At 43.9% G+C, this 22,980-nt stretch overlaps 1 protein-coding gene and 1 long non-coding RNA gene across 8 annotated transcripts in view; one reads left to right on the top strand and one right to left on the bottom strand.

Annotated features, from left to right (window-relative positions):
• The window catches only part of LOC139267487 (uncharacterized), a 47,714-nt gene extending 42,889 nt beyond the window's left edge, over positions 1 to 4,825 (bottom strand). The window contains exon 1 of the long non-coding RNA XR_011593917.1: positions 4,073 to 4,825. This is a non-coding gene — a long non-coding RNA (uncharacterized lncRNA). The remainder of the gene's footprint in view (positions 1 to 4,072) is intronic.
• zfyve16 (zinc finger, FYVE domain containing 16) overlaps positions 1 to 22,980 on the top strand; it is a 126,622-nt gene that overhangs the window by 32,200 nt on the left and 71,442 nt on the right. For 2 of the 7 annotated variants that reach the window (XM_070885762.1, XM_070885714.1), the window contains exons 1-3: positions 15,668 to 15,893; positions 18,038 to 20,352; positions 20,844 to 20,943. In XM_070885762.1, the coding sequence (XP_070741863.1) occupies positions 15,824 to 15,893; positions 18,038 to 20,352; positions 20,844 to 20,943 (2,485 nt within the window). In that variant the 5' untranslated portion in view covers positions 15,668 to 15,823. Of the gene's footprint in view, positions 1 to 5,368; positions 5,390 to 5,451; positions 5,618 to 7,436; positions 7,607 to 11,415; positions 11,438 to 15,667; positions 15,894 to 18,037; positions 20,353 to 20,843; positions 20,944 to 22,980 lie in introns of those variants that run through there. The other 5 variants (XM_070885731.1, XM_070885739.1, XM_070885722.1 and 2 more) reach the window with 5 other exon arrangements.

Below are 22,980 nucleotides of genomic sequence, written 5' to 3'. Positions count from 1 at the left end.
GACATTTCCTGTTCTGTTTTCTTTTTAAGGAGGAAATAGGTTGACAAGTGGGTTAATCACCTGATTATTACTGGTCTCAATCTCAGCATTATATAATTGTCCTTGAGCTGAGTGTCCGAACCCTTATCCTTCCGAAAGGGGATAAACCAAGTAACTATAGGCCAGTCAGCTTAACGTCGGTGTTGGGGATCTTCGAGAGACAATAATCTGGGTAAAATTAATTGTCACTTGGAATAACATGGGCTAATAAATGATAACAAATCTGTGTTGGCTAAAGGCAAATCCTGTCTGACAAACTTGATTGAGCTCTTCGATGAAATAACGGAGAGGATTGAGCAGTTGATGTTGTATATATGGACTTTCAAAAGGTATTTGATGAAGGACCATATAATAGACTTGTTAACAAAATGAAAACCCATGGGATTAAAAGACCAGTGGCAGTGTGGCTATGAAATTGGCGAAGGAACAGAAAACAGAGTCATGGTGAACGGTTGTGTTTCAGACCGAAGATAAGTATACTGGTATCCCCCAGAGGTCGGTATTCAGACCACTGCTCTTTCTGATATATATTAATGATCTGGACTTGGGCATAATTTCAAAGTTTGCAGATGACACAAAATTTGGAAATGAAGTAAACATTGAGGAAGATAGTATCAGACTTCAGGAGGACATGATAGATTGGTGAAATTGGCAGACACATAGCAGATGAAATTTAATACAGAGAAGTGTGAAGTGATCCATTTTGGAAGTAAGAATGAGGAGGGGCAATATAAACTAAATAGTACCATTTTAAAGGGGGTGCAGGGAGACCTGGGGGTGTACGTACACAAATTGAAGATGGCAGGACAAGTTGAGAAGGCCGTTAAAAAAGCATATGGGACCCTTGGCTTTATTAATAGAGGCAAACAGTACAAAAACAAGGAAGTTATGCTAAACCTTTTATAAAACACTGATTTGGCCTCAGCTGGAGTATTGTGTCCAATTCTGGGCATCACACTTTAGGAAGGATGTCAAGACCTTGGAGAGGGTGCAGAGGAGATTTATGAAAGTGATAGCCAGGGATGAGAGACTCCAGTTATGTGGATAAACTAGAAAAGCTGGGATTGTTCTCCTTAGAGCACAGAAGGTTAAGCAGAAATGTAATAGATGTGTTCAAAATGATGAAGGATTTTGATAGAGTAAATAAAGAGAAACTGTTTCCGCTAGCAGGCAGGTTGGTAACCAGAGGGCATGGATTTAAGTTCATTGGCAAAAGAACCAGAGGGGAGATGAAGAAACAAATTGATGGAAGCAGATTCAAAAGGGATTTGGATATATATCTGAAATGGAAAATATTATTGTGCTACAGGCAGGGGATTAGGACTAATTTGATAGCTCTTTCAAAGAGCCAGCACATGCTTGATGGGCTGAATAGCTTCCTACCGTGCTATATAATTCTACAATAACAAAAGCCACCTTCTTCTACCTCCGTATCATTGCCTGGCTCCGTCCAAGCCTCAGCCGATCTCCTGCAGAAACCCTCATTCATGACGTTGTGACCTCTCGGTCGTGTCTGACTAACTTGATTGAATTTTTCGAGGAGGTAACCAGGAAGGTCGATGAGGGCAGTGCATATGACGTAGTGTATATAGATTTTAGCAACGCTTTCGACAAGGTCCCACATGGCAGACTGATCACAAAAGTAAAATCCCATGGGATCCAGGGCAAAGTGGCAAATTGGTTCCAAAATTGACTCAGAGGCAGGAAGCAAAGAGTAATGGTTGATGGGTGTTTTTGTGACTGGAGGGATGTTTCCTATTGTGTCTGTAAGCACTCTAGTAATGACTCCACGAGGCACAGTATTGTACTTGAACTGTGGTGATCTTAGTCCAGTTATTACAGCTCCTGAGTGAGGGTACAGTAAGGTGAGCTCCCTTTTATACCTGGTTACCTGTCGAGTACAGGTGACCTCTAGGTCTCCACCAGTTGCACCCTCTGGTGGTACAAGCATAGTGTATATAGTGTGAAGGTACATTCAGTAGTCTTATGTAACTGTACATTGAGTGTACAGGGTGTATACTTATTTCCAGTGGGGTTCCGCAGGGCTCAGTACTAAGTCCCTTACTTTTTGCGGTATATATCAATGATCCAGACTTGAATATAGGGGGTCTGATTAAGAAGTTTGCAGATGATACAAAAATAGGCTGTGTGATTGATAATGAAGAAGAAAGCTGCAGACTGCAGGAAGATATCAATCAACTGGTCAGGTGGGCAGAACAGTGGCAAATGGAATTTAATCCAGAGAAGTGTGAGGTAATGCATTTGGGGAGGGTTAACAAGGAAAGAGAATACACATTAAATGGTAGTACATTAAGAAGTGTAGAGAAACAAAGGGACCTGGGAGTGCATGTTCACAGATCCCTGAAGGTAGTAGGCCAGGTGGATAAGGTGGTTAAGAAGGCATACGGAATGCTTGCTTTTATTAGCCGAGGCATAGAATATAAAGCAGGTGGGTTATGCTTGACCGTATAAAACACTGGTTAGGCCACAGCTGGAGTACTGTGTGCAGTTCTGGTCACCGCATTACAGGAAGGACGTGATTGCACTGGAGAGGGTACAGAGGAGATTTACGAGGATGTTGCCAGGAGTGGAGAATCTTAGCTATGAGGACAGATTGGATAGTCTGGGTTTGTTTTCCTTGGAACAGAGGAGGCTGAGGGGAGACCTCATTGAGGTGTATATAATTATGAGGGGCCTAGATATAGTGGATAGAAAGGGCCTATGTCCCTTAGCAGAGGGGTCAACAACCAGGGGGCATAAATTTTAAGTAATTGGTAGAAGGTTTAGAGGAGAATTGAGGGGAAATTTCTTCACGCAGAGGGTTGTGAGGGTCTGGAACTCACTGCCTGAAAGAGTGGTAGAGGCAGAAAGCCTCACCACATTTAAAAAGTACTTGGATGTGCATTTAAAGTGCCGTAATCTGCAGGGTTACAGACCTAGGGCTGGAAAGTGGGATGAGGCTGGATAGCCTCTTGTTGGCCGGCACGGACACGATGGGTTGAAATGGCCTCCTTCCGTGCTGTAAACTTCTATGATTCTATGATGATTATTCCAATGCTTTTCTGTTCGGCCTCCCATTCTCCACCTTGCATAAACTTCAGCTCAACTAAAGCTCTGGTGCCCGTATCCTATCCTGCACCAAGTCCTGCTCACCCATCAGCTCTGTTCTTGCTGACCTACTTCCCGAACGTCTCAAATTTAAAATGTTCATACTCATGTTTAAATCCCCTCACAGCCCCAACTCTCTCTGTAACCTCTTCAAATGCTACAAATTCTGACTCTTGCCTTTTGACTCTCCCCTTCCTTCACCCCACCATTGATGGCCATGTCTTTAGTTGTCTCAGCCCTACACTCTGGAATTCCCTCCCTAAATCAGGTGAATGGAAAAGATTCCATGGCATTATTCAAAGACGATCAGGGGAATTTCCCAATTTCCTGGCCAACATTTATCCTTCAACCAACATCTAAGACAGATGTTCTGGTCATTATCACATTGCGGTTCGTGGAACGTCGCTGTGCACAAATTGGCTGCCTAAATGTAAGTTGTTATTGTGTAATTGTCTGTTAAGGAATGACTGGGTTGATGCAGTGGCTCGATCATGGAATGGGTTAACTTTTCTTTGCTATCCTGTTATCCGTTTATGGGATGAATAGGTTCATGGTGCTGCTTTGAGGACAAGGGATTTGGTGTTTGTTTACACGGTGATTGGGTTTTTGGTGCCATTTGAAGTGGGAAGGTTACTGGTAGCAGTTGTCTGGTGTAGGATTACCAACTCTGGTTGAATGTATTCCTAGAGATTTCGTCACATGTCCTGCTGCCTCCAACTGCCCAGTCCCCACGCTCCCACCATTGGTTGCCCAACATGTCCATCCTCGCATCGCAGCGCCTTCCTACATCAATTGGAAAGTGAAAAAAATCTTCATTACCTAAGCAGATGATCCTTGACTGTCAGTTAAACGGCCTTGTTTCCCATCTCCAATATTTTTTATAACTAATACACAGAAGTGTTCAAAGAAGATGTAAATAACTCACATTTTTTATATCCCTGTGATTTTTCTCCACGGTTGCTCACAGCATAGTCTTGGAGATTAATCTTTAATTCCTGGAGACTCCAGGCCAATCCTGGAGGGTTGGTGACCTAGTGCGGTGCCTGTTGTTGGAAGTGGGGTTGCCAGTGCCGGCTGTGTAAGAGTGGAGTGTTGATTGGGGTTTTAAGCGAAGAGAAGGTTGATTAAGTGGTGAGCGGATCGCAAATGGTGTTGACTTACCCGCCGAGCGAGTGGCTGGCAGGCACCCATGTGAATGATGAATGGGTCGCTGGCACCCGTTTACGCAATGTTGGTTTAAGATGAATGGATGGACTGTGGATGGATGGAATTCCCTCTCTAAACCTCTCATTCCTCCTTTAAGACGCTCCTTAAAACTGACCTCTTTGACGAAGCTTTTGGTCATCTGCCCTAATTTCTCCTTATGTGGATCGGTAATGTGGATGTGGAATTCCTTGGTGAGGCCACACCTGGAGTATTGTGTACAGTTTTGGTCTCCTAATTTGAGGAAGGACATTCTTGCTATTGAGGAAGGACATTCTTGCTATTGAGGGAGTGCAGCAAAGGTTCACCAGACTGATTCCTGGGATGGCGGGACTGACATATCAAGAAAGACTGGATCAACTGGGCTTGTATTCACTGGAGTTCAGAAGAATGAGAGGGAATCTCATAGAAACGATTAAAATTCTGACGGGTTTAGACAGGTTAGATGCAGGAAGAATGTTCCCAATGTTGGGGAAGTCCAGAACCAGGGGTCACAGTCTAAGGATAAGGGGTAAGCCATTTAGGACCGAGATGAGGAGAAACTTCTTCACCCAGAGAGTGGTGAACCTGTGGAATTCTCTACCACAGAAAGTTGTTGAGGCCAATTCACTAAAATATTCAAAAAGGAGTTAGATGTAGTCCTTACTACTAGGGGGATCAAGGGGTATGGTGAGAAAGCAGGAATGGGGTACTGAAGTTGCATGTTCAGCCATGAACTCATTGAATGGCGGTGCAGGCTCGAAGGGCCGAATGGCCTACTCCTGCACCTATTTTCTATGTATCATTTTTTTGTGTCTTGTAATACTCATGTGAATCGCCTTGGGACGTTTTACTAGGTTAAAGGCGCTATATAAACACAAGTTGTTGTTGTGGCTGAGTCGGAGGACGGGCTGAGTGGTGAATGGGGACTGGAGGTAGTCCCAGGCCGAAGGCCCAGGCAGCGCCCGGTTTCTATGGTTACCTCTGACCCCCAACACGAGGTCAATCTGAGCTGCGCAGGCGCGGTGACTGGCTCGGAGTCGGTTGAAGATTGGAAATGGTGAGTAGTGACGTTGAGGCCGCAGCGACCATCAATGTTCGGGCCCAGCCGCGACAAGTCTATCCGGCTCAGATTAACGGGCTCCGCCGCGCCGAGCCAGCAGGCGGATTTCAAAAATAAGCGGGGCCCCACCCACGGCCTTCTCTCTCCTACCCCGGGCAGTACCCATTCCCTGGCCGCAGCCCGCAGGAGATTGCGCCCCCTTTCCCCCGGGGAGGACGATTGCAGGTTTGAGTTTATTGGTGTTGGTTTCTCTTTCAGCCTCCGCTCCTGGCACCTGGGGTCCCGGTGAGTTGCGGTTGGGTGTAGCCGGGCGCTGACCTTGGACGGCTCTTTTGCCGGGTGCGGGATCACACAGCACCATCCCGCCTTGCCGGATCTCAAGCCGGGGGCTGGAGGGATAGCGAAGGGGCAAGAATTTTGGCCGACTGCCTCCTCCCAGACCAATTTAATCTAATTGTTTGTGTATTTGGGTTACTTAGACTCCACTAATTTTGAATTTTGTTGAAGTACACCAGCAAGTGGTGTGTTTTCTGACGTTGTGTGCTAGGAGCTGATACCATGGTTTTCAGTTTTAACTGGTATTCTTGGCAGTATCCCAAAGGAGTCTGATATCGGAGCTGTACTTTTAGATATTTAGCCAGTTATAAATTATATTATTTTGGTTGGGAGAGTGTCTATTCCAGGTATGTAATGGAGATTTTCTGCCCTGCAGTAAGTGCCTGATCATTGCTGTCAATTCGTATTTCAAAAAAGGAACTGTAAACACCACCCAACAGTGTAACTAAATTTTGATATTCCAAAACATTTGTTTGCAAAGAACATTCTGAACTATAAAAACACTACAGTAAAGTATTGGTGGTTACTGGTGTGGGGAGCAATTTGAAGTGAAGAATTAAGAGAATCCATAAAATTCAAGCATTCCTAATTTAACTGTAATTTTGCCATTTCCCTTCCTCATCTAAGGAGTATTGGGAGAAACAAGGCGGGTGTTGCAGCAAGCAATCTGCAATTGCACAGGGCTCTGAGCGAATCCAGTAAGTTTGTCTAATCAAAGGTGGGGGCTCAAAACTAAACATTTACATGGGGGTCCCTGCAAGGCAAATGTTTCCCCTGGGAAGAACCATAGTAGTTTAGTGTAGAAGGAGCCTATTCAGCCTATCATGTCTGGTGGCTTTTTGCTAGAGCAATCCAAAACTAATCCCACTGCTCTGCTCTCCTCATAGTCCTGTATCATCATTTTGTTTCAAATACTCATCCACTTTTACCTCAAAAGGTGCAACGGTCTCCTTCAATCACTCCCTGTGGCAAAACATTTTGTGCTTACAACAGTGCTCTGCATAAAGAAATGTCTCATAACTTCTCTCCTCACTCTCTTGTGACTTTTAAATTGGTAACTTCCCAGGCAAAGGAAATCGTTTTCCTTAGTTTTACCCTTTCATAATTTTAAAAACTTCTATTAAATCTCTGCTCCAATGAAATCCTCTGTTTTCTCATAATACACAAGTTAATACAGGTATGAAGAATTTTAAATTAATATGTACACACATTTGTATAATTGAGAAAGTTTCAATTGTTTTACCTGGCTATTAGCGCTATTCAAAGGACTTTTCTTGCAAATGTTTGCAGTAGTCCTGTGCCTGCAATTAATTTTTTTGTGTAATTTCATGTAAATTAAGTCAGCTCATCTCAATTTGAAATAAAAACAGAAAATGGTGGAAACACTTAGCAGGTTAGGTAGCATCTCTGGAGGGAGAAACAGTCAACATTTCAGGTCAATGAACTTTTTCATCTCATTCTGAGGATTTCAGGAAATAGGCACACAAATCCTTTTTAGTGCCTTGATATCTCCCACCATGTGAGGGGACCAGAACTGGACACAGAATTTTAGCTGGGTACAATCAAGGACATTATCGTGCTCTTTGTTTTATATTGGATCGTCCTCGTTGTGCATCCTAATGCCCTATTTGCTTTCACGATAGCCTCTCTACACTGGCTGTAGACCTTTTTTGAGACTTGTACACTAACACAGGTCTCTCCTTTTCAACAGATTTTAATTCGGAGCTTAGAATGGTTTACACATGATTGACATTAGCACTACCAACATGAAATGTCATCCACAATCTTGCAGCCAGTACCCCACAGTCTTCATCCAAATTTTTGATATATTTCAATAAGAGTAACAGCTTTAACATGGATCCCTGCAAGACTCCACTTGTAAGTGGTCTCAATGTATTGGATTTGGATATCTGGAACATTTAAACAAGTATGTTGTAAAGCAGATGACAATTTGGAATGGCAACTAAAAGGCCAAGTATGAGAAGAACATGTAATCCTATATGTAAGATGTCGACCATAATTGGATTGGAGAGGGGCAAGCAGCTACTGCTGAATCTTGCAGCACAGAAGGTGGCCATTTTGGCCTTTATGCCTGTGCCAGCTCTTTGAAAGAATTATCCAATTAGTCCCACTCCCCTGCTCTTTTCCCATAGTCCTAGATCAGCCATGATCTTATTGAATGGCGGAGCAGGCTTGAGGGGCCAAATGGCCATCCTGCTGCTCCTATTTCTTGTGTTCTTATCCAAATCTTTACTCTTAAAATACTTATCCCATTTCCTTTTGAAAGTTACTATTGAATCTGCTGTTACCCTTTCAGGCAGTGCATTCCAGGTCATCATAACTCGCTGCGTTTATAAAAAAAAAATAATTCTCGTCATCTCACCTCTGACTCTTTTGCCAATTACCTTTGTCCTCAGGTTACCGACCTTTCTGCCAGTGGTAAAAGTTTCTACCTATTTACTCATCAAAACCCTTCATAATTTTGAACATCTATTAAATCGCCCCTTAACCTTCTCTGCTCTAAGGGGAGCAATCCCAGTTTCTCTAGTCTCTCCACGTAAGTGAAGTTCCTCATCCCTGGTACTATTCTAGTAAATCTCTTCTGCATCTTCTCTAAGGCCTTGGCATCCTTCCTAAAGTGTGATGTCCAGAATTGGACACGCTGATCCAGCTGGGGCCTAACCAGTGATTTATAAGCAGGTAAATCCCCTGGACCTGATGGCTTGCATCCTAGGGTCTCAAGAGAAGTAGCAGCAGGGATTGTGGATGCATTGGTTGTAATTTACCAAAATTCCCTGGATTCTGGGAAGGTTTCAGCAGATTGGAAAACTGCAAATGTAATGCCCCTATTTAAAAAAGGGGGCAGACAAAAAGCAGGAATCTATAGACCAGTTATCCTAACATCTATTGTTGGGAAAATGTTGGAGTCCATTATTAAAGAAGCAGTAGCAGCTCATTTGGAAAAGCAAAATTCGATCAGGCAGAGTCAGCATGGATTTATGAAGGGCAAGTCATATTTGACAAATTTGCTGGAATTCTTTGAGGATGTAACGAACAGGATGGATAAAGGGGAACCAGTGGATGTGGTGTATTTGGACTTCCAGAAGGCATTTGACAACATAAAAGGCCACATAAAATGTTACTGCACAAGATAAAAGTTCACAGGATTGGGGGTAATATATTAGCATGGATAGAGGATTGGCTAACTAACAGAAAACAGAGAGTTGGGATAAATGGTTCATTCTCTGGTTGGCGACCAGTAATTAGTGGGGTGCCGCAGGGATCAGTGCTGGGACCCCAACTATTTACAATCTATATTAACGACTTGGAAGAAGGGACTGAGTGTAACGTAGCCAAGTTTGCTGACAATACAAAGATGGGAGGAAAAGCAATGTGTGAGGAGCACACACAAAATCTGCAAAAGGACATAGACAGGCTAAGTGAGTGGGCAAAAATTTGGCAGATGGAGTATAATGTTGGAAAATGTGAGATCATGCACTTTGGCAGAAAAAAAATCAAAGAGCAAGTTGTTATTTAAATGGAGAAAGATTGCAAAGTGCTGCAGTACAGCGGGACCTGGGGGTACTTGTGCATGAAACACAAAAGATTAGTATGCAGGTACAGCAAGTGATCAGGAAGGCCAATGGAATCTTGGCCTTTATTGTAAAGGGGATGGAGTATAAAAGCAGGGAAGTTTTGCTACAGCTATACAGGGTATTGGTGAGGCCACAGCTGGAATACTGCGTGCAGTTTTGCTTTCTATATTTACGAAAGGATATACTTGCTTTGGAGGCAGTTCAGAGAAGGTTCACCAGGTTGATTCTGGAGATGAGGGAGTTGACTTATGAGGAAAGGTTAAGTAGATTGGGCCTCTATTCATTGGAATTCAGAAGAATGAGAGGTGATCTTATCGAAACGTACAAGATTATGAGGGGGCTTGACCAGGTGGATGCAAAGAGGATGTTTCCGGTGATGGGGGAGACTAGAACTAGAGGGCATGCTCTTAGAATAAGGAGCTTCCCATTCAAAAGAGATGAGAAATTTCTTCACTCAAAGGGTTGCAACTCTGTGGAATTCGCTGCCTCAGAGAGCTGTGGAAGCTGGGACATTGAATAAATTTAAGACAGAAAGAGACAGTTTCTTAAACGATAAGGGGTTATGGGGAGCGGGCGGGGAAGTGGAGCTGAGTCCATGATCAGATCAGCCATCATCATCATAGGCGGTCCCTCGAACGACTTGTTTCCACGAGTTCACAGGTGTTTCGATGAAGGACCTGATGCTCCAGTCCTGAACTCCAATTGAGGGGGTGGAAGATGCCTGTGCATGAATTTTTTTTAACGTGTGGTGGCTGTTGCACATCAGCCACCACACGGGCTTGACAGAGCTAGGTCTTGGTCCAGTGGCAAGGATTAACCAAGACGACTGGAGACCTGCTCTGCTGCACAGACCTAGCACGCGAACATATTGCAGTGTGGGCTGGCCCGTGCTGCCCTTGGGCCCTCTGCTCTTCTGGGCCACTTATCCTCATCTGTCGCACCTCGCCGCTCCTCCGCCATAAACATTCGCCGCTCATCCGTCCCGGCCTTCCCACTCCTCTGTACCTGGGCCCTGCCGATGTTCCTGCCCACGCTCCAAAACGACGACCAGGGTTTTGATGACATCACCCAGTCGCCCAAGTCAAAATCATCGCACACTTGGAGCAGCTCGCGCGGGAGGTTGAAGTGGTATGCCGCTCCAGCTCTTTTACTTCCCGACCTGCGGAACTGTTCTCTCGGAGGTCGGGTGGCCACGATCAGCCATGATCTTATTGAATGGCGGAGCAGGCTCGAGGGACTGTATGGCCTACTCCTGTTTCTATTTCTTATGTTCTTATAGTTTATAAAGGTTTAACATATTTGACTGGTGGGACCACTGATTGGAGTATGATGTGTGCCTGTATTGTGGTTAGGAGAATGGCGATGGTGGATTTGGACTTTTTAATGTTGAGTTGTGCTGTTCACCCTGTAGCTTGTGGTAACTGTTAAGCCTGCCGAGGTCTTGAATCTGCTATTCAGTGGACTGATCAACAAGTGACTCCTCTGGGGAGAAGTGGTAAGTGTGCTCTCTGGGACTGTGTTGGCTCCAAATTGATAGACCTGGCAATGGAATATCGGCGCCATCAACCTTCTGTGGCACTTGATAACTCAATACCTGAGCCAGGTAGGTCTGTCGTACTTGAAGGAGCTATTGGTGATTGACCAGCCAGTCTTGTTCATTAATAGAACTTAGAAGCTTGCACCTATCTAACTCTGTGGTTCTTTCCATTTGGCCACTATAACCCTGCAAGCCAATGCTACAATGGGTAGAGTGGTTCTGGTTGGAAAAACAGGAAGCTCTGCTCTGTGCTGCTAAGTTCCACTGCTTTAGCTGGTTAAACTCTCAGTAGTCCCGCATTTACTCGAGGATAGAAACATAGAAAATAGGTGCAGGAGTAGGCCATTCGGCCCTTCTAGCCTGCACCACCATTCCATGATGTCTAAGTCTTGGGGCTAGACTTTCCCTAAAGATACTTGCCGCCCAGATACACCGATGTTCTGCAACTAACGCTGGTGAAAATTTCCATAATAAATGTGAAAAATATCGCCCGGTGAGAAAATGGATTTTGCACCAAGATCCTCGGCGGTTAAAGGTGAAATGAGGTGAAACAGGCGGTTCTTACCGGAGTGGACGGTAAATACTTAAAATGTAATCCGAGGCTGCGATTGGGCCGAGGGAAGGGGGGAAAACTCAAAATATTTTTTCACTTAATCAAAAAATAAAAAATTATAAAACATTCTCAAGACACTTTTTAACGTAATCGCATTTTAGAATTTCAAAAATAATTATTAAACCTTTCTTTGCAGGGTACTCACAACCGCCCTGTTTTGGGCAGCTTTTTGTGGGCGGTTTCCTCGACGGTGTCTGTGGGTCCCCATTGAGGCAAAACTTAGATCCTGGCGGTTTTCTTAGCAGTGCACGCAGATGCATGTGGGCAATTTGCTCCCCGGCGGTCTTTTCAAAATGTGGGCGGAACTCTTTATCTTAAACCGCCCGGCGAAAGTTTTTTTTTCATCAAAAAACAGCTGTACCGCCAAGAAAACCATCAAACGAAGGCGAAAGTCTAGCCCTTAGTTCTTGTCAACTTGCATCGAAACACACACTTTGGTTTTGTCGGGTATTTTTTTAAGGAGACAGCTAGTTGTACTATTTGGCTGCCGTGTCTCTGATTGGCTCCCCATTATCATGTGACATATTGCTGATTGGTCCCCTTGGAGGATAAGCCACACCCTGAACTTTCTTTGGAATGTGTAAATGGAACTGCCCAGCCCAAATGCTCACTGACTTTGCAAATTGTAATTTGATACATTCTGAAGTCATAGAATACGGATCTTGAACAACCCAGCGAAAGCCTCCCAAGATCCAGCCGAAGTCCCTTACCCCAGCGCAAGTGCACCCCTTCCCCAGCCGAAGTCCCTTACCCCAGCGCGTGCACCCCTTCCCCAGCCGAAGTCTCTTACCCCAGCGCAAGTGCACCCCTTCCCCAGCCGAAGTCCCTTACCCCAGCGCAAGTGCACCCCTTCCCCAGCCGAAGTCTCTTACCCCAGCACAAGTGCACCCCTTCCCCAGCCGAAGTCCCTTACCCTAGCGCAAGTGCACCCCTTCCCCAGCCGAAGTCCCTTACCCTAGCGTAAGTGCACCCCTTCCCCAGCCAAAGTCTCTTACCCCAGCGCAAGTGTATAATTCCCCACCCCCGCCATAGATGGGGCATTGTGTGTGGATTGTTAACAGGTATATTGGGTATGAAGTGAATAGTGACAGCGTCGTGAATTCTGATTTCATCCACTCCAACGATGTCCTTGAAGCACCGAGCTTTGAAAAATTGGGTGTGGATGTAAAGGTGGTTGGAAGAACTTGAACTGTCTTCCCTGAGATCCCTCTCTTTTCCCCCCTCCCCCACACCCGCCCCTATCTCTCTCCTCCCTCTCCCTTCCCGACCCCCCCCCCCCCCCCCCCCCCCCCAAAACCAGGCGCTCTCTCTCTCTCGCTCGCTCTCTCTCTTTTCGGCCCACCCGCCCCCGAAACAAGCTCTCTCCTCTCTTCCCTTCCCCCCCCCCCCCCCCCCCCCCCCCCCCCACTCCCCCAACCAACCAGGCTCTCTTCCGACACACACACACACACACACACACACACACACACACACACACACACACACACACAAAACCAGGCTCCCCCTCTCCCCCAGGGCTCGGTGGTTTGCGGCTTAGCAGGGGGCACGCGATCAGAATCAGCGTGGCCAATTGCAGGACCCCACATCCGGTTCGGGGCCCCAATTCCGGTTTCAGACGAGCCGCGGAGTCTGGAGGGGACAGGTTCAGAAGGACGAGAAAACCGTTATTACAAATAGTCACGTTTTTTTTAATTCGTTCACGGGATGTGGGTGTCGCTGGCACGGCCAACATTTATTACCTATCCCTAATTGCCCTTGAGAAGATGGTGGTGAGCCATCTTGAACCGCTGCAGTCCGTGTGGTGACGATACTCCCACAGTGCTATTAAGGGAGAGAGTTCCACAATTTTGACCCAGCGATGATGAAAGAATGGCGATACACTTCCAAATTAGGGTAGTGTGTGACTTGGAAGGGAACATGGAGGTGATGGTGCTCCCATGTGCTTGCTGCCCTTGTCCTAGGTGGTAAAGGTCGCGGGTTTGGGAGGTGCTGCTGAAGAAGCCTTGGCGAGTAGCTGCAGTGCATCTTGTAGATGGTACACACTGCAGCCACGGTACATCGATGGTGCAGGTAGTGGATGGGGTGTCAATCAAGTGGACTGTTTTGTCCTGGATGGTGTCGAGCTTCTTGAATGTTGTTGGAATTGCACTCATCCAGGCAAGTGGAGAATATTCCATCACACTTCTGACTTGTACCTTGTAGATGGTGGAAAGGCTTTGGGGAGTCAGAAGGTGAGACACTCGCCACATAATACCCAGTCCCTGACCTGCTCTTGTTGCCACAGTATTTATGTGGCTGGTTCGGTTAAGTTTCTGGTCAATGGTGACCCTCAGGATGTTAATGGTAGGGGATTTGGTGATGGTAATGCCATTGAATGTTAAGGGGCGACGGTTAGACTCTCGCTTGTTGGAAATAGTCATCGCCTGGCACTTGTGTGGCGCAAATATTACTTGCCACTTATCAGCCCAAGCCTGAATGCTTCCAGGTCTTGCTGCTTGCGGGCATGGACTGCTTCATTATCTGAGGAGTTGCGAATGGAACTCAATACTGTGCACTCATCAGCGAACATCCCCACTTCTGACCTTATGATGGAAGGAAGATCCTTAATGAAGCAACTAAAGATGGTTGGGCCTAGGACACTGCCCTGAGGAACTCCTGCAGCAATGTCTTGGGGCTGTGATGATTGATCTCCAACAATCATCTTTGTGTGAGGTATGACTCCAGCCAGTGGAGAGTTTTCTCCCTGATTCCCATTGACTTCAGTTTTACTAGGGTTTCTTGATGCCACACTCTGTCAAATTATGCTTTGATGTCGAGGGCATTCACTCGCGCCTCATCTCTGGAATTCAGCTCTTTTGTCCATGTTTGGATCAAGGCTGTAATGAGGTCTAGAGCCGTGTGGTCCTGGCGGAACCCAAACTGGGCAACGGTGAGCAGGTTATTGTTGCTCTGTGGAAAGAATGTGCACTGCATATCTGCCTATGTGGATGTCTCAACAGTTTGGTTTGCAAACTTGTAAGTAGCTGATTGGGTGTACCTGGTTAATAAAACAAAATCTTCACTGATAGGAAAGGAGCTGTAGTCGTCAGCACTACTTTTTCCTTTTTCCATGTCCTTTTTCTTTGCAATAATCTGATAAATTGCTTGTTCCATTTAAATAAAGTATGCCCCTTTCTGATTTTTCCATTTCCCAGAGCATTCTTGTATAACTGAGTTGATATGTGAGTATGTGGGATACACTTGAATTTTGATTAATTATCTTTCCAAAATGGCAGCAATGCTAGGGAGAAACCAGGTCAGATTTTTAAAAATGGGTTTCTTTTTAAAAAAAAAATTAGGAAAGCTATAAACAGAAAATTACAAAGTTAGTTACATTAACTACAATGTGTAACTTTTTCATGACTTGATAGTGGGACAGTAGGACATCTTCCTGAGTATCCTTTAGAATCTGCACAAGATAGTATTTATGTTGAACAATCTGTCTATTGAGCAAGTTTAAAATGCTGTTTCAAATGTCTTGCTTTCTACCCGATTCTTCTCTATCCACTAGTCAGTAGCAGTTGCCTGTTTACCAAGTGCAGATACTGTATGGACTGCATTTTAAATGTATTTCATGTATTTGGTATACTGACAAGACAGGCTATTAGTTTTGTTCACTCCCTTGTTTCATCCTTTCTTTGAATGTTCAGAATCCTTTTCTCCATTTTCCAATTTTTAACAATGCAATTTAAAGTTTATTTCATTTTAAATTAGCTGTTGATTTTATGCATTGTTCATCCTTGATTTTCACTTATCTGCTATTCAACAGTTGTAGTTTTTTGCTTGATTTCCCTTTTTTATACTTTTAAAATTCAGCTTTTTGAGTTTTAATTGTTCTCTGGCAATCTCAGTAGAATGAATCTTGTTAGTGACCATATTCATTTGAATAATTAGCACACATTATTGGCAAGGATTTGGTTAAACATTTTTTGAGTACCCTCTTTCTTCCTTCCCCAGTACCCTTAAGTGGTTTGTTTTTAAGTTTGCTCTATAGTTGTGTCGCTCATTTCTTGCTCCAATTTTCTTGAAGTCTATTCCTTCAGAGTTATCGTCCTGCATGCATACTAGTTCTTGTTGGATAAATCAGTGAATTTAATATTTGGTGTCTTGTCAATATGGTATGTGTGCTTGACCACTGCCTTTTGGGAGGATTATGTGAATACAGAGGTTATAGGAAATGTAACATTTGATGACTTTACACCTTGCCCCTCACCGGATAAAAGAACGGAATCCTTTTCTTTTTAAAAGCTCTATTTTGTTCATTCATACAGGAGCAAGGAGGCTCAATACGTGAGTTATAAGTACCCAGAATGGACAGCTACTTTAAATCAGCAGTTTGTGACCTGGACAAATTACTTGATGAATTTGAGAAAAATCCAGGTTGGTTCTATTATTTTTTTTCTTTAAGACATGAAATCTTTAATTTTTTTCCTTCCCTTTCTGTTTTTGTACCCAAGCGAATGGTAACCCCTACTTCAGGGTTTAAGTTTATCTGATGCTTTGAGTTGTGCAAGAGCAATCCAGAGATGTAACCCAGAAGTTTTCCCCCTTCCTCCCACTTAGAGTGATAGTGCTTGACTTCTGTTTTGACACTTATTCACATTAGTGTTACAGAGGTCAAGAACTTGGGTGGGGGTGAACGAGCTATTCGATGAAACTAGATATATGTGCTGCCACCTCTCTTAGAGTTTACCCTTGTAAAGTTGCTCACAAATTTGAATTACATTTGTGAAGTTTTACATGTGTATATTAAATGCTCCCAGACTAAATAGAGCTGGATTGATTGCAATGTAAAGCTCACTTCACTACTTAATCATTTAATTTTGGAATCTTATTAACCATCAAATTGACTACATCCATTCCCTCATTCTTTACTGGGTTTGACCTGGCATGCCTGAGCCATGCCATAGCTGAGCAGGCGGAAGGAAACATCTGCCAATACCTTGTAAGTAATGGGTAAAGAGTATGTGAAGGTGAATGACTGGCTATGAAAGCTGAAATTGGATGCTTCATTTTTCTTTATCCCTATTCCTCTAAGCCCCTTGAGGAAGTGCTTGGTCTCAACCCAGCACCTTTCCCTATCAGCATGATAATAAGGCTGTTTAATGCACTGTGCTACCGGCCATATGTGTTTTTCTAGTCAATATATCCTTACTAGTTAACACACTTTGGGCTCGAGTTGCTCCTATTTTTTTGGAGCAACTAGTTTAGAATGGAGTATCTTAGAAATTGCAATTCTCGGCGTTTAGTTTGCTCCAATTCTAATTTCGTTTTAGAACAGTTTTTTTTTCAAAAAGGGACGTTACCAGCTACTTACGCCTGTTTTGCAAGTTTAGGCAGCGAAAACTTACTCCAAACTAACTTAGAATGGAGTAAGTGTAGATTTTTGTATGCTCAGAAAAACCTTGCCTACACTTTATAAATTAGGCATAGGGAACGAGAGATGGGGGGAGAAGGGGAGGGAAGTTTACAAGCATTAAACACGTCACTTTTACAAATAAAGAGCCTTCATCTATAATAAATGATCAATAAATCAACCAATAAATCAATTTAAAAACTTAAAAAAAAAAATAATAAAAATCAATCGATAAATAAAAAATTAAGTTTCTACTCACCTACTGCAGCACCGGGAGCCCTCCAGCAGCGTGCTGGGCCGCCGACGAGGATGTCACTTCGGGGGGGGGCCGCCTCCAGCGAGATGGCGGGCAGGCCCCGCCGCCGACGAGGAGTTCGGGCGGGGCCTGCCCCCAGGAGATGCTGGGCGGGCCGCCGCGGAAGAGGTAAGTTCTGTCAGGCCACTTGGCCCGGGATAGGGGCGGCATCCCTTCGGCCAGGGATAGGGTCGTCGCCCGAAGACAGGACGCGCTGGGAGGGCCAGGAGCGACTGCGCACACGCGCAGCTGCCGGCACTGTTTATGGCGCAGGGCTATGGCTCCGCCCCCAGCAGCTCCTGCTGTGCCGTGCCGAGCTGGAAACGGCCCTACAGATATCGGAGAATCACAAGGCAAGTATTTGGCGCTTTTTCAGTTCTACAAATTAGGTGAGCCTCTCCAATGTGCGCCGTTCTAGCAGGGATCCGAAACTTGAGCCCAATATGCTGTTACTAGTTTTTGTTACTTTTTATAATGTATAAAACATGGAAAGCGAATTAAATTTTTACTTCCCCATAACCATCCAATCCTGAGGCTAGTTATCCAGTAAGACACTAGATTTGTATGAGTAAGCTTGACCGTTTATTTTTAACTAGACAATAATTCACTTCAATTATGTATTCTGTGGTATCTTTTATTAAAAAATTGTGTACATGTGAAAAGACCTACGTTAGCATTTGATAGGTGCATTTACTAATGATGATTATTTCTTTCTCTAGACAGTTCTGTTATTTAAATTTTGTACAATATTTTGATTTTTTTTTAAAGCCCAAATTAGGATATCTCTGCATATTCAGGCATGCATGTTTTGTAAGTTTCCCTACTGTTAACTTTGGATTTAATTGTTTGAGTTTTGTCCTGATTTCTTTAAAGATGAAAATGATTTTTGCAAGACTGCTGTAGGAGGACCCATATCGTCAGACTATCCATCTCTTCACTCTAACTCAAAGTACTTAACAGACCTGCCTGCAGGCACTGCACAGACTACAGTTGACACACTCGCATTTGATGCATCTGAAAGTCAGCTTGGGTCAGATTCATTGTTACCATGTATTGCTGACCCTAGAGAAACTTCTTCATTGCTGCAATCACAAAAAACTGTAACAGGGTTAGACTTGTTGTCTACTGTTGCTAGCAGAGCATCTGATGATGCAGAGCAGTTCAGTCACAGCAGAGGCAGTGGACCCATCTGTGACTTAATTAGTGACACTGAAAGTGTGACCCATGAAACTAATGGCCACGAGGTTGGTGATGAACCAGAAATTAAATCCATTGAGGACCAGGCCAGTGGTTCACTGCTGATAGACTTTAACCAGTCCTCTCCACCAGTCCATATTGGAGAATTGGAATGTTCAGGAGGAGGGAGTTTAGGAATTACAAGCCTGTTGGAGTTGGATATATCTTTTCATAATAGTACAGAATTTGAGCCACCGCATTCAGGACATTTGAATGTGGGAATAAGGAACCAGGAATATCCAATCCAGCATGAGAATACTGAGGAACTCCAAGATGATGAACCTCAAAAGGAAGAGGAGCATCTTGAAAAATTGCCTCAGTCCAAAGAAAGTGAAGAGTTGTCAGTTGTTTCAAAGCAAACCAAAGAAATCAGTTCTGTAAAGGGAGACACTATTGGATGCCATGATTGCACCAACAAAAGACTAGAGCATCCTGGCAATGTAAAGTTGGCTGTGTGTTCAAATTTGAACAACATCACCACTGTTGCGTCCTGTGAGTCAGAGGATGTTGAAACTGGATTAGAGGTCGAAAAGGAATTTTTAAAAGTAAGATACACATGTAATACCGGATTAACAAAAAATACTAATAAGATAAGTAATGTGAATAATTCTACCAAATCTGCTGATTCTTTGTTGAATCCACTTCTTGGAGCCACAATAAACTCAGTAGATCCAGAGCGGGATTCACAGGCCAATCCACCTCAAAAAGAAAATAATGAAACTCTCGACTGTAACTCGACCATGTGCATAATTAAAGATTCTGTTAAATTGAACTGCAAACCACATGATCAAGATATGTCTCTTGTGGCCAATCAATATTTGGAGCATAATGGTGATGGCTCTTCAGAGGAACATGCATGTTTTGAAGGTGAAGGGAAGACTGAGGAAAAGGATGAAAAATATCCTAGTGCAGAGTGGATGCAACAGGAAATAACTTTGGTACCTTTAGATACTGTTGCAGAAACTATAGCTAAACCACTTGAAGAGGTATTGAATAATGTAAGTGACATGGAAGCAGTATCAACTTATAAAGAATTTACAACTGAGTTTTCTTTTGTCAATGACATCCAGAAAGATGGATATGATGATATAAATGATGTATTAGTTAGTGATTCTGAGCTTGATGCGTTCTTATTGGAGCAAAGTGATCAGAATAGTTTCAAAGAGTCTGTAGTAGTCCCATCAGTTAATGGCTTTTCAAAGCCTACTACAGGCCAAACTGGTTTGCTCAATATGGATGGTTCTCTAAATCTTTCTGAAGCTAGTGTGGCTGTTGGTATAAGCCATGATTCTTGGGACGAGGAAATGCCTAAATCAACTGAGCGTGAAAAAGGGAGGTTGACATCAAATACTGGGAACACTCCATCCCCAACAGAAAATGGTTCAGTAAAACCTGCTGTAAATGATGTACAGTTTGGGATAACCCAAAAACCAGGCAGAATCAAAAATAGTCAGTCAGTGTCCTCCACTGACGCTAATCAAATAGCCAACTCTACCCTTAATAATCAAATTAACTTTGGAGGCGCTCGACCCAAACTATTTAATTCTCAAGCAAGAATGACACCAAATAGAGATCAGCATGATCTAGTTACTAATAATCCTGAGGATTTTGCTGGTAATTTAGATCAGTGTACAGTGTATATTGATACAAAAGGTACCGTTTCTGAAACAGTCCAAAGCCCATCCATTTCAAGCTCCACTTGTAATTACGGCATTAGTACAGAAGATGGGACACAAGTGTTTGGACCGTCGTATGATTCCATCACACATGATGATTATGTAGGAAATGCAGCTGAAGGTCCTGGTGCCGCTGAACAGTTCAGCAAAGAAGCGGCTATACTGGGACAGAACCAGCCACAGTGGATACCAGATTCTGAAGCTCCAAACTGTGCAAATTGCCAAGCTCGGTTTACTTTCACAAAAAGGAGACATCACTGCAGAGCATGTGGAAAAGTGAGTAATGTGTGTTAATTTATTCAACGGCACGAATTTCTTTGTTTTCAATTTTACTGCCATCCCCCTCCCCAATAAAATCCTTGGCTTTTAAAATGGTTCCTAGCTAATACTTATTTTTACCTGAAAATTTATAGTCCTGCCAATCCATGTGATTTTCCTGAAACACTATATTTTTGAGTCTCATGAGATTTGGTTCATACACACCTTTCAGCTATTCATATATTTCATATAACCAGCGAAAGAGATTGTGAAACTGAGTTTTTTTTGTAATAAATGTTGCCTCTTTTCCACATCTCTCTTATTTTCCTTTTATGCACTTTCTATTACAACCTGAAATTGAATATTGACTTTGAATGTAATAATTGAGTTTACTGTGTTCGAGTCTACCATACTTGCCAGTTTTGTATATCTTAAAAGTGCCAAACAACAAATGTGTTTTTACTGTGCTATATGTGTTAACAATGGCGCTGATGCAGTCACTTTTCTAGGTTTTCTGTGCTGCCTGTTGTAATCAAAAGTGTAAACTGCAGTATTTGGAAAACAAGGAAGCTCGTGTTTGTGTTGTCTGCTATAGCACCATACAGAAAGGTAAGCGATTTAAGTGGCTATAAACGTGGCCTCATTCTAATATCTCTTCACAATGTTGAAAGCATTATTTTATAATGGATAACTATGTTTATTATATTGAATAGCTTCCTTCCTTCTACAGGGAAAATCACTGAGGGACAAAATAACATTTTCAAAGCCTCCATCTCTGTCCCAACTGTGACTTTAAAAAAAAAAAACAACCTTGGAAGTGGGGGAAATAAGGAGATATTTCTACTGAAGTATTCTGGGAGCAGCGTCAGGAGATTTAAAAAAAAACCAATAAGCATGATTTAACTAACTGGTTTCCCATCTCGGTGTCCTTGATCTGAGTAACACTCCTGTTTCTGGTGTTGCTACAAGAGTCATAGGGGCCGAAATTCATCCCCGCCGGAAACGGGTCGTATCTACCGTTTTTCCTGTGTTTTCACCACCGCAGCGGATGCGGTAGCGTCTTGCACGAAATTCAGCTCGTCTCTTTTTTTCAAGTGGGCGGAAGTTAGTCATAAGTGGGGCGTGGAGCAGAAGATTGGTCATAAGAGGGGTGGAAGTGGGGGCGGGCAGAGGGTTCGGCGCTGTCTGACGTCGTGCTGGTGCGTCATCATGTCTCGCCCCTTCACTTAAAGTAGAGAGCCACAGCGAGCTCTGCGATGATTGTACTTGGGTCCACTAGGCCACCAGGGAGGCTTTCGGCCGGGCAAGCGGCCTGGCACCCAAGAGGGAGTGCCCAGCTGTCTGTTGGTGGCCCGGCCAAACCTGGGGTCCTAATTGTCGGGCCGACAAAAAAAAAAATAAGATGGCGGCAGTGCGCCCTCCCCTTTAATGGCGCCCGCACTGCCATTTTGCACACACTACAAACATAGTGCACTGACACAAAAAACTGTCGGGGTCACCGAACGGCAGCCGCAAGATTTTTGGGGGGCGAATTTTGCTTGCGGGTCGGGGGATCGACGGTTCCCGCTTTGATGACGCAGTTAGGAGGGTCCGGCAGCAGCGGGGTGGAAATGGGGATTGCCGGAAAAACCACTGAGGAGAAATTTGCATACGGCGGCCATTCGACAAAAACTCGACACCGCCACATGACTGCCGCTTTCCGGCATGAATGGGCCTTATTGGAATGCTGAATTTCAGCCTCATAGGCTTGGTACTGGTAAGATATTACAAGTGATGGATATTTGACTTGGATTGTAGATATACCTTCCTTGCAGCATGGATCTCGACTTCAAAGGGTGTCATTGTTCAATAGGCCTTAGGTGTGTTTTCCAGCTTCTATTGGCTTCTTATACTGGGTACCTCGGTTTCTTCTGAAGCTTGGAGCCACCATTGGATGCACAGAAATGTATGTGCACGAAAGTTGGCATGCAATGCAGATTTATAGAAAATACTTATGGCTGACCCAAGAACCAACTCGTGTCATTAGATAAGTATAAATGGTATTGGAGTAACTTCCCTGATTTGAGTTAGTAAAGGAAATGTGTAATCGAGCCATGCCACGCAGTCCAAAGTTCAACTCTTGGTTTGTGCTGAGTTACGTGATCTCAGCTGGAGTGACATTCGGGGCAGCAACATCTTTATGGTAGGGAGGGGGAATAACTGCCTTGTTTTTAGTCCTGATGACTGATGTGCAGACATCAGGGGTGAGTGCAAGATTGGGATGAACCTTGGTCAAATAGGTTGCCACCACTAACTAACTAGGCTTATTTCATGAAGAATGACTAATTGGGAGATGTAGTGATAGACACCTGGGCATTGAACCTTTCTTCTGCATCAGTGGTGCCTTCAGGAGGGGAGATGATTGACAAATAAAATTACAATGTTCAAGGCTAGTGACAACAAAACCTGCAATAGGTTCTGAGCTGTCACTGGAACTAGCATAGTACTAATTCACCAGCGGATTACAACTTTTGCAAGATTTCAACGTTAACCCCACTTGGGGTGGTAAAGCGACAAAAGTAGTGGCCTGGAATTTGCGGTCAGTGGCAAAGCAAAGGCGTTCGTCGCTGACCCCGAAGTAAGCTTCACACAGCGATACCTGTGTCG

The sequence above is a fragment of the Pristiophorus japonicus genome, chromosome 1 (assembly GCF_044704955.1).
Source record: "Pristiophorus japonicus isolate sPriJap1 chromosome 1, sPriJap1.hap1, whole genome shotgun sequence".
In the NCBI taxonomy this organism is placed as follows: Eukaryota; Metazoa; Chordata; class Chondrichthyes; family Pristiophoridae; genus Pristiophorus; species Pristiophorus japonicus.
This window is presented reverse-complemented; position numbering and strand designations above follow the sequence as displayed.